General features: G+C 34.4%; 1 protein-coding gene across 3 annotated transcripts in view; it reads right to left on the minus strand.

Annotated features, from left to right (window-relative positions):
* Positions 1 to 330: 330 nt before the first annotated feature.
* The window catches only part of LOC148307305 (uncharacterized), a 254,937-nt gene continuing 242,904 nt past the window's right edge, over positions 331 to 12,363 (minus strand). For 2 of the 3 annotated variants that reach the window (XM_088263694.1, XM_088263695.1), the window contains 6 exons: positions 8,971 to 9,131; positions 6,926 to 7,143; positions 6,115 to 6,245; positions 5,587 to 5,733; positions 4,454 to 4,611; positions 2,492 to 4,084 (listed from right to left, as the gene is read on the minus strand). In XM_088263694.1, coding sequence (XP_088119820.1) covers positions 3,967 to 4,084; positions 4,454 to 4,611; positions 5,587 to 5,733; positions 6,115 to 6,245; positions 6,926 to 7,143; positions 8,971 to 9,131 — 933 coding nt within the window. In that variant the 3' untranslated portion in view covers positions 2,492 to 3,966. Of the gene's footprint in view, positions 432 to 2,491; positions 4,085 to 4,453; positions 4,612 to 5,586; positions 5,734 to 6,114; positions 6,246 to 6,925; positions 7,144 to 8,970; positions 9,132 to 12,363 lie in introns of those variants that run through there. The other variant, XR_015837874.1, reaches the window with a different exon arrangement.

A 12,363-nucleotide genomic window follows, 5' to 3' on the forward strand; every position in this document is an offset into this window, starting at 1 on the left:
TTTTAAATGAAATTATGTGATTGTTAATTTTTATGTTCCCTAAGTACCTAATCATGACTGATTAAGCACTATTTGTCTTTGTCACTGGCAACCCTTTTTGCAGTATAACTGTGACTGACTTCATGTTGTTATTTATTATATATTATAAAGATCTTGGCTGCCATAAATCCTCTTTATTTCATTTTATAATGCTTTACGCGTAATTATTACAATAAACTGGGTGAAACCCTAAATTGTCGATTCCATCTTTCATAATGAAGAAAATAGATACAGTACCTGAACAGTATACTTGTCCACATCATAATCTAATATATTCCTACAATGTACAATACAATTGCACATTGTACGAACACTACGATTGTAGCATACCTTTGTAGCGCTTCAATCCTACGTGGAAAACTCGACCAAAACGCACAAACTTTTTTAAATATCTGAAAGAATCCGTGTTATAAAATTAGTACATACATTCAACAATACCGTACAAATATTATTTACAAAGCTTTAGGCCTCCTGTAGGCCTTCAATAATTTAATTTTATACGAATATAAAAAATAAAACTATAAAAAAAATATTGAGCCTTTTTGAGCGATAGATACTACATGAAAATTTGGCAGAGAGATGTCCTATTTATTTACTATGGAAGAAACATATATCGATCTTTTTATTTTCTGGAAAATACTACATGAAAATTTGGCAAAAAGATTTACTATGGAATAAATATATATATATCAATCTTTTTATTTTCTGGAAAATATCTTTAAGATAAATTTAATTAAGAGATTAATTCTAATTTCTTTTGACACATGGATAATTCATTGACATTAGTAAATAGAGATAGTTTTAATGCCAATTAACTATGTAATTTTTGTAATAAAAATCTATTATCATAAGCACATGTATAATTGTTCTCTAAAAACACTATTTTAAATACATTATTATATATATTTATAAATCTGAACACAGAATAATCCATAGTTACGTTAATACTGCAAATTTGAGACAAGAATATCGAAGAATACATATTAAGCTTATACTAAAAATTGTAAGTAAAAAAAGATTTTACAAACTAGAGGTTTTATAAATAACAAAATCTCACGGTGATGAGTATTGAGTAATGATAATATTATGTTACAAAAATACACCTATGTTAGTACCCATTTTATGGGAGAAATTATTTTTAATTAATGTCAATGGCAGGATACACAAGTTAGTAGTGGAGCAATCAATTTACAAAGTAGATTTAAATTGTGTGGAATAAATAATATCATAATTAATGAGTCGTTTAAACATTTTTCTCAAAAAATCAATACCTGTCTGAACACACCGAAGTGTACCTATTAAACAAAACCCTTATCCGCACCCAATGGTGCATAGGGCACTGCGTCATATAAACGCAGTGTTATCTTGATCGTTTACACATGAAGGAAAGGTGATCAGCCTTCAGCTTCAGGTACCAGTCCAGGGTAATATTAAATAAATATTACAGTGAAAAAATCACTTATATAATTATTGTACCCCCCTTGGGAATCGAACCCGGGACCTCCAGAAGGGTAGCCAAGCGTGCTGACTACGGAGGCGGACAAGAAGGGACCTATTAGGGACTATTAATATTAGTCATTACCAGTCTATTTGCAACAGACGCTGTGGCGTAGTTGGGTCTATCGGAGCGTCTACACTCGACTGCGAAACTGGCGTCGTGGGTTCGATTCCCGCCAAGTGCAAAATATATTCAAGAAAGATTTATTTTCAATTGGTCTGGGTATTTGTGATGTATTTTTCACATTTACCTTCCCTATCCTACCTGCAGACGCTTGTCTGCAGAGGCTTCTCTAATAGAGAGGCTTTGCGGGTTATTGCTTTTAAAAAAATGTTAAAAGGAATGTCAGATGTCAGCAGGAAAGAGTTCTATTACAATTTACTTGGAACTCTCTGGAACATCATTAATGTCTCAAATTTTTATGACGTATTTAACAAACCACATATTTATTCAGAAATGAGGACTCTAAGGAGCATATGTGGCAAGAGTACAAGATAAAATGAGGAATACTAGGATAAGAATAAGATAAGAATAGATAAGAATAAGAGAAATATGTGAGATCCAAGATGTCGTGAGGTGGGGAAGGGAACGAAGGAGATAATGGTATGGGCATGTGAGGAGAATGAGCCACCCAGACCTCAACCCCAAGGTAGACAACTCCCGGGCAGATCACCAAAGAGATGGATTGATGGCTCAGATATTCTTTGATTACGCCTTTAATTCATAAGTATCCAGATTTCAAAAGCACGGTACCAATGGGAGGTTGGAAAAGGGGAATATTTAACAGAGATAAAGACGGAGAATATCGAAGCTAGCTCTGATCAAATTGAAATTATTTCTTAGTTATGTACTTTGTAAGAATGACTGTACCACTACGAAATTCCAAATCCTATGTATTAAAATGGTAAGTTTAGAGATTGATATATTGTTATACTCTTAGCAAAAGGATTTTTATTGTTTTATATTTCATTTCATTTTTCTTCCGATTGTAAAGACAACCAATCACTACTGTCTAATAAATCTTAATGGAAGATGTTTTGTTAATTCAGTGAGAATTTACTATGTATCCAAAGTAGAGGATAAATAATAAGTTTTCTCCATTATTTCAATACATAGGATCTGTACTAATAGGGGATATTGGGAAACACCTTACAAACTACGGTTAACACTGAAAGTTTATAACATTAACACCTAAATCATATCAATTTGTCTTCTCCGATAATATCCAAGACTTGACACTGAAACATGGTATGATGGCTGGTACAAACACACAACGACTTCATAAAAACATATGACTGACATACCGATATTTTCAGAATTGCAACCTGGCTGCCATAGATATACTGAGAATTACTAACCTGATAACATGGCATTACAGAAAGGTTGATTCACCTTGAGCCTCCATGGTGAATTTTAAACAAAAATGAAAAAATTTTTTAAACAAAAGTGAATTTTAAAAAACGAAAACACATGTATATATGTCATGCTGTCACATGACAGCATGACATAACAGAGGCAAACTGATTTGATCACTTGAAGTAGTATCAAAAACTGTCAATAAACGGATCGCTGCAAAATGCATGGTTGATGGGAAAAAATCCAAAAGATAGGCAATGGATTTTACCACGTATGCATTCGTGAAAACATTCAATCTTCAATATGTTTTATGCTAACATATTTTGAAAATGTATTCAAGAAACTTTGCAAGAAAGTCCACAGATGTCACTAAAAGTCCTATTTTTATAATAAATAAATTTGACAGGTGTTGAATAGCAGATATGGTATAGGTTTAATACTTATTTATGGTAAAGGTATATAACATAACTAATTATGTTTGTAAAATAAAATTTGAAATACTCTCAGTGTATTAGGAAGGTTAAAAAAAAGTTTAATTTGTCAAATATCCACATCAGGGCAGCTGATTAAACTGAGGGAGCATATATGTACAGTAATACCCCGCTTAACGCCACCCTTATTTACGCTGTTCCACTCTAATGCTGTTTTTATAGCATAGTTCAGTGATTCACCGACGAAGGAAAAAATGCAATCTTTTACTCGGAGATTTCCTAATATTTATACCAGACTCTCAATCAGTTTATGAATGTACTACAATACTGTTATTTGTTTAAAACACATCACTTTTTGTTTATAAAATTGGGATAATTGAACATTGAATACTGCATACAAAAATGTACCATTGTCATTTGTATGTATGAAAATAAGACCCCGTTTAGCGCTGATTCGTTTAGTTGAGCATTTTGCTAATTACCCACGCTAAGAGAGAGGGTATTAATGTTATTATTTTTTATTAATTGTCGAGTTTAAATGTCAAGTCACAGATGATTACATGAATCGGATATACAAATGGATATGACGTACTTTATTCAACATGGGATGTAGACTTATGGTAGGTTGTGTTGACTGAGCGTTCAGAAGGTGCTGTCGAAGTCGGATCTTCTTCTCGGGTACAGAGTCCGGACGCCCTCTCCGGTGTAGCCGTAGTTCTGCGAGCCCCCTCCACCGTAGCCGTATATTTGGGAACCATATCTGGAAGAAATTATACAAAATGAAAATTAATAAAGAAAGGATAGTTAGACAAATTTATGAATTTGTGGCTAATGGTTGATGCGGTTGGAAGATCGAGAAAACTTGGCATGACCAAGTATTTCAAATACTTACAAAGGCGTGGTCAGGTCAGGAGTCGTGTATGTGTGAGAAGATGTTCATACATATTCTTATGCATACATTTTATATTGTTAACTAACTAACTAACCATCACGCCCCTTTCCGCAGGGGTAAACGAAGAGAATAGAGAATGCTACACCAATCTATCTTTGCAAAAATTTTTCGCCTCTTCCACATTCATATGTGGGAAGTTGTTTTTTGTGGAGAGATTAAAAAGAGAAGGAGTCTTACCCGCCGTTCCCGTTGGCAGAGCCCCGTCCCGAGTCGGGGGCGTAGTGCTGCTGCAGGGAGGTGCTGTACTGGCTGTAGTACGGGCCCCACTCAGAGCGCCACGAGTCTCCCGGGTTACCAGGATACGCCAGCGGATCCAACATGGCCGCCGAACCTCGCTGGAGACATTCAACATTACATATTAAATATCAATTTAATTTCAAATGAGCTGCATAAGTTACAAAGCTGTTATTAGTAGTATTTTTTGGTTGGCAAGATATTCTATGGTCATTTCCCTCACTGCTGAGGATCGTGACTCCCCTGCTGGCATTCACTGGAACCTCGTACAACACTCCACCATTGGTCCATACATTGTGCAGTCTTTAGAGCTCCCGCAACGGAGAGGCCTGTGATCTCTTTCACCTGGTCGGTGCATCGGGCTGGAGATCTACCTCTAGCTCTCCGACCTTCTAGGCCTCCGGTTATGACAAGCCTCTCCAGGTTGTCTTATGGTCTACAAGCAATGTGGCCGAAGAACTGGAGAACTCGTCTTCGGCAAAGAGTCGAAAGACGATCCGTGATCCTTATCTGCTGCAAGATGCGTTAGTTTTCTTTGTTATCCATGGAATTGCCAACATCTTCTTCGGCAGTTCTCAGGGTCCAAGTTTCTGCCCCGTACATGCAGGTCAGGTGTTATGTTTGGTCAGTACTTCGATACGGAGTTTAATCGTGGACCCTTAAAATCAGCACTAAGAACCAATTACAAGCATTCGAAATGTGTCTACATCGTAGAATGCTCATTCCATGGACCGATCTGGTCAGCAATGTGAATGTATTCCAAAGAGCAAGAGTAGGAAAACAGTTGTTGACTGGTACCAAAGTCCGGAAAGTGTCCTACCTGGGGCATGTGTTTAAAGGAGAGAAGTACCAGCTATTGCACCTAATAGAGGGTCGACGAAGTGTGAGCAGAAGCAAATCCCCTGGCTTTAGAATATACGAGATTGGATGGGGATCAGGACTATTGAGGTGCTGTTTAGAGCTGCCCAAGACAAGGACAGTTAATCTAAAGTGATAGTCGACTAGGAGGTACCCGACTTGACTCATAAAGAAGAAGAAGATTTTAATAGAAAGGAAAATATCTTTTTGGCCCTCACCTTATTACTGCGGACTTTGTTGTAGGGAGGTTCGTGCTCCTGCAGGTACAAGTCTCCTCCCATGTGGGACTTGTCCAGTTCTCTCAGCATGTCCTCGCTCAGCGGAATGGGCTGCTTCGCCTTGGAGTTCTTCTGACGATTCACCAACTAAATGAGACATACAAAACATTATCTTTTTACCATGGAAACTAAAGGATGAAACTACACTCATGTACTTTTGCATCTCAACGCATTATTTATATAGAACTGAATAAGACTTAAAGGTGGTGAATCTTAGATTGTTTATGCATATATTGTCTGGGGCTGGCCAGGTTTATGGGGGCTATTTTTTTTAGAATATCAAGTCATTGTGAGGGGCTATCATCCTGAACTTTTCTCTTCATGCTTCCCAACCAATAGTTCTCTCAGTTTGACAATGTTCCACCTTGTTATAGATCAGGGAATGAAGGGATGCATCTTTGACAAATGGATCTTATTATTTACAGACATCCTAATGAGGGAATGTACAATGAAGGTGTGTTTCCTTACCACAGTGACACCGAATATGACGACAAAGAGCAGAGAAGCGAGGGCAATGACAATCACAGCTATTCCCCATTGAGGAAGCAGCATGTTGTCTTCGGCAAATCCAACTGTCGGGTCCAGCCTCTTCGGTAATACTGAAAAATAACATTGTGGTCAAAACAACTGCAAGATACCACCACGAGTACATATACATTATGAACATTATGGCTTGTTGCTCCATCTGGCTAGGACCATAAGTTAATACTTTCAAAAATAGATTTGCGTTGTTAAACTGCGTTACATATGTAATAAACATAATAACACTCTGTTATAAGAACTAAGTGTAGAGTTTAGCAAAATAACCTAACGCATAATGGCTTTAAATCTAGCTATGGTTTATGCAACACTGTTTATCCTAGATTTAAGTATTAGGTTATATAGTTTATACCTAGGAGATAAATAAACTCATATCCTATGTAAACTCACAAGCTAAAATTGTTTAAATTAAAAATGGATAGACATTACGACAAAGTGACTGCCGAAACAATTAATGGAATTACTAGAATTATAAACCCAAGTAACTTCATTGCTTGAAATTATAGTGACTTTAAACATACCTATTAACAAGTGAGAAAAGGTTTTATAACTTATAAATTTGAAGTTAGGGACATAAGCATAAGCAGTGTTTCATAAGCCATAGCTATATTTCAGAGTCACTTAGAAGATGAGTAATTAAAAAATGACTATCCATTGTGTCACCATGCATTTACAGGTATTTCGAAGCCCTAAATCGAACCACTACATTTTAGATAATATTATTATTTTGATATATTACCGATGAATTCAGTAAACACTGGGTCCATGACGAATCTCCCGATCTCCAACTTGCCCTTGGACTTGTCCACCTTCTTAAAGGAGTTGTTCCTCTCTTCCGGGGGCTGGTCTCCGACCATCATGTCCGGGTCGAAGGCGTCAATCTTCCTGCCTGTCAAGCGGTCCGGCTCAACAGGGACTTCTTCCACCACGCTGCCTGGACGAGCGTCATTTAGAGACCTATAAATATTAATTATCTAAATTATGAATTCATTAAACCTTTTGACTCATCAGTCTGAATGAAGAATTTCAATTGGAAAAAGGGGTTGTTTTTTTCATTTAAAATATCTAATACTAAGATGTGTTTAGGTTCAAATATCTGGGTGTGGACTTGTGTGGTCAATTGGATTTACGATAATAAGTGATGGGGCAAGTAAACAAGGCTGCAGTCATCTCATGATGACTGAAAAATTCTATATGGAAAAACCCTGACATAAAGATTGACAGCAAAATTAAAATATATAAAACCTGTGGGCGACCTATTATGACATATCGCTCACTCCTTTCAAGAACGTCATAAATCAAAAAACTTGATTTTTCAGGAGAACGCTTTTAAAGTTTTAAAACATAATACAATGTATTAAAAATAAATATCAAGCCACTTATTGAACTTTTTACTGCGCAACAGATCTTTTTAGGTAAAACTTGAAGGTTTATTTCTCCATTTGAAAAATATTTAGTATATTTAAAAAAATTATTAAACAATACATTTTCTTCAAAATGCAATAACAACATTTTCTGCCCTGTAGCCGGTAAATGTTAAGTTAAAAATATGCCTCTATTGCTGGGATATAGTACATTTTCTGAGCATTCCGAAAACATGCACAACTGAAAATTGACGATTTTTGATTTATGACGTTCTTGAAAGGAGTGAGCGATATGGGATCGAACGCAGGGCAGACACCACAGTAACAAAAAACGCGCTAAGATTGTCAGAAATAAAAACTCTAAGGAGCATATCTGTCAAGAGTCTACGAGATAGAATAAGGAACACCAGGATCTGAGAAATATGCAAGATCGAAGATGGCGTTAGGTGGGGAAGACAAGGTAATGGTATGTGCATGTGAAGAGAACTGAACCATCCAGACTTCCCCATATTGGACTGCAAGGCTAATTTATTTTATTTTATTTTATTTATTTACAGTTCACAAACAATGAAAAACATATTACAATAAACGAAATACAGTGAAATACAAATAGTTTTGATGTTTTTCATCAATTACATGGGAACACAACAAGCTTACAGAAACAATAAAGGTGCAGGTTAAACACTTACAGAAACAATAAAGAATAGAATTTTGGTTGTAAAAAAAATCCAAAGTAGAGTAGACTCCCGGGCAGAGCACCACAGAGATTAATTGACTGGAGGCTAATCTCTCTTAAAAACGGCCCGCAAGGCTTACACAAAGAAGATTAAGAAGAATATGTCATTGAACATTGAAAGGGTCAAACAGATGATGATCACAGAGATGGCTAGCTGGGGAAGGCAACGAAGAAGACAATGGTTTGCGCATGTGAGGAGGATAGAATCATCCCTCACATTGCATTGTCATTCCACAAAGTTAATGCCGAATTTAAAAATAATATGATTTTACTTGAGGTTACTTAAATGTTTTTGCCATACTTTTTTTAATGTTTTATTGACATTTTGGGAGTTCATTGATAAGAGGTGTTGGACATTCAGCGGGAAGGACAAACCCTCCGAGCGAATGTCCTGAATGAACTCAAGGTTAGGGAGTAAGGGGCAGTTAAATAATATGTGATCAGCAGTCTCATCCTCCTCTCCACACGCGCATAATGAACAAGTTGGTATGTTAATTTTTTTTGAGGTGGGATGCAAGTACAGTATGTGCTCAAGCTATTTATTCCAAGCCCTGGTGATAGAGCAGTGTCACCAAGAATGCTGCAGGACTTTGTGGCGCAAGATGGATAGAAGCCAAATGTGCAAATAGAGTACCACAGTCCTCAGACCATGAGGACCTCTGGAATATCATTGAAAGTACTTACTTGTGGAACATTTTCTTGAGTTCCGCAGTGTCCACTTTCTCTCCGACGTCGTTCAGTTCCACAAAATAGTCCACCAAAACTGATCCCTTGCTGAATCCATCAATTCTGATTCCCTTGTACCACTTTTTCAGAGAAACGGAACTGGAATACACCGAGTTTAGCTGTAAACCAAGAAAAAACAGTTTATTAATACTCAATTTAGATTTTGCATATTATAATCACCGAAAATAAAATATTATCAATTTGGGCCAATTTTTAATTCTTTATATTAATATCTATATGAAGAAGAATATGGATGTATGGGTAGATACCCAACCCTGTAGATACAGGGCTTACGATAATTTTATACAAGTGTAACATTCACTATTTTACCCATGATTGACATCCAGACTACTCAAATTTCGGAAGTTGTATTTATCCTTTGATTGACACCTTTTTTCACATGTTTAGCTCAAAATGTTGCAAGTTTTTTTTATGACATTTTTATCAATTTTTTATTTTGACAATTTTTTATTTTATTTCAGCAGGGACTTTTATGAAACAAATCGCTCACTCCTTTCAATAACATCATTTATCAAAAATCAATTTTCAGTTGTGCGTGTTTTTCCCAGCAAAAGCGGCATATTTTTAACTTACCCGCTACAGGGCAGAGAGTGTTGTTTTTGAATTTTGAAGAAAAGGTATTGTTTAATAATTTTTATAAATGTATTAAATATTTTTCAAATGGAGAAAAAGCATTCGGGTTTTACCTACAAAGATGTGTTGCACAGTAAAAAGTTCAATAAGTGGCTTGATATTTATTTTCAATATGTTTGATTTTATTATTAAACTTCAATAACAATCTCCTGAAAATTCAAGTTTTTTAATATTTAACGTTGTTGAAAGGAGTGAGCGATATGTAAGATTCTTCCATTTTCAATTGATTATTTAATAAATATATATATATATATATATATATATATATATATATATATATATATATATATATATATATATATATATATATATATATATATATATATATATATATATATATATATATATATATATATATATATATATATATATATATATATATATATATATATATATATATATATATATATATATATATTTAAGTAATACTTTATAACTTGAAGCTTTCATATGTTGTAAGCAAGTTGTTGTGAAAAGTTGTAGAAACTTCAACAATTCCAGAAGCAACTTTCCAGCATATGATAATAACACTCAAGTTGGGGGAATGTAAGTTCTGTTCAAACTTTGGACTTATTAAAAGTACATGAATTATAAATGTTTCCAAATACAGTGTGATTCAGAAACATCTGTAGCATTTAAAAAATAACTTTCATAAGTTGTTGAATGCCTGCATTATATGTATTTGTTATTTTATTCTTCTAGCTCTTCTTTCACTTATCGTGCTGAAAGTTGGCAATCATTGAGACAATTTTAAGTCTGTCTGCAGTCGCTGTTAATAACGACTTGGAAGTAATAAAGTGCTGCAGTGGAACCACTCTCTCAAGTTGTCAAGCCAAGTTATAAGTAGTGTATTAATTTTAAATCAAAAACAGATTTTTTGAATCTACTAAGTTGTATTTTATTAAAAAAAAAATAAAAATAATATTGTGACAGTTGTTTCGCTTAGTTATAGCATTTTCAAACGAATGCGTCAGTCCGTTTGATCTTCACATTTGTTTGATAATGCCATAACTAGGCGAAACAATTGTCACAATATAAATTTTTTATGTGTCTTTGTTAATCAAGTACAACTTAGTAGACTAAAAAAAATTGTGTTTGATTTAAAATTAATACATAAATTAAAATGAAGTTCTGCAAATTAAATGCCAAATCAATAAATAAATAAAAAAAATAAACAAGATATAAGTCTTCTTCCTTTGCTGCATTTACCTTCCATGCGGCCTTGTAACAAATCACTCACTCCTTTCAAGAACGTCATAAATCAAAAATTGACAATTTTCAATTGTACATGTTTATGGAATGCCCAGAAAATGTACTATATCCCAGCAAAAAAAACATATTTTTAACTTAATATTTACCTGCTACAGGGCAGAAAGTGTTGTTTTTGCATTTTGAAGAAAAGGTATTGTTTAATTATTTTTTTAAATATACTAAATATTTTTTAAATGGTGAAAAAACCTTCAGGTTTTACTTTAAAAGATCTGTTGCACGTAAAAAGTTCATTAAGTGGCTTGATATTTATTTTTCAAACATTGTATTATTTTTTTAAACTTTAAAAACATTCTCCTGAAAAATCAAGTTTATTGATTTATGAAGTTCTTGAAAGGAGTGAGCGAAATTACTTCTCATTTTTCTCCCCTCATAGAATAACAAGTGTATTTTAGATTTCTCAGCTTAGATACGTTTTAAAATATTGTTGTTTTGACCTCCCTATTACCAAAATATATTTAGGAGCTTTTTCTATATCACATTTAATGATTTTGTTCTCATAAATTAAGATTTAATAATCTAAGAAGATACTACCAAGAGGTAGCTTAGTTCACAGTCCAGCTTTCCAGTGAAGCTGAAAGCTTCATGAGTTATAAAGGTCATGAGGGTTATAAAGTATTGTAGTTGGAAAAAGAAGCAGAGGATGACCGAGGAAAACTTGGCACAATCAGGTATGTCAAATACTTGAAAGCGGCCGGGTCAGGAGTCGTAATAATCGTCGGGTATGTATGAGGAGATGCATGAATGTAGAAGAGGCAAAGAATGTTTGCAAAGACAGAGTGGTGTGGCGTTCGATTCTCTCTGCCTACCCCTGCGGGGAAGCGGCGTGATAGTTAGTTAGTTAGTTAGGTATTGTAACCATTGATTAGTAAAGCCGGAATATTTTTTTATCCATTTTTAATTTATGTTTTACTTAGCAAATACCACTATTTATTTAAATCTATTGTGACACGTGTTTCGATGTATTCCGCATTATTTTTAAACACTTTATTCAGTGTTTAAAAATGATGCGGAATTCATCAAAACACGTGTCACATAGATTTTAAGAAATAGTGGTATTTACTAAGTAAAACTTAAATTTAAAATGGATAAATTTTACCACAAAGTGACTGCCAAATCAATTAATGAAAGAGTTTTATTATATAATTTTTTAACATCTCATCAAAGATGAAGAAGAATATGGAAGTCTGGGCATTTACGGGGCTGACGACCGTCATAGGCTGGTTTAAGTGATCACTTTACACACGTGTAACATTCACCAATTCTACCCATTATTGACAGCCACACTGCTCAAATTCTTGGAAGTTCTATGTATATATATGAACCAATTTAGAAACCTTGTTCTTGAATCACTAGAACTTCACTAGAGAAATCTATTGGTGAGATGTAAAGAAGCATTTTATCAAGCAGAAACTCTTATATTAGTAT

This window comes from Brachycentrus maculatus, unplaced genomic scaffold, assembly GCF_059751285.1.
Source record: "Brachycentrus maculatus isolate JH-2025_06_01 unplaced genomic scaffold, ASM5975128v1 h1tg000202l, whole genome shotgun sequence".
Lineage (NCBI taxonomy): Eukaryota > Metazoa > Arthropoda > Insecta > Trichoptera > Brachycentridae > Brachycentrus > Brachycentrus maculatus.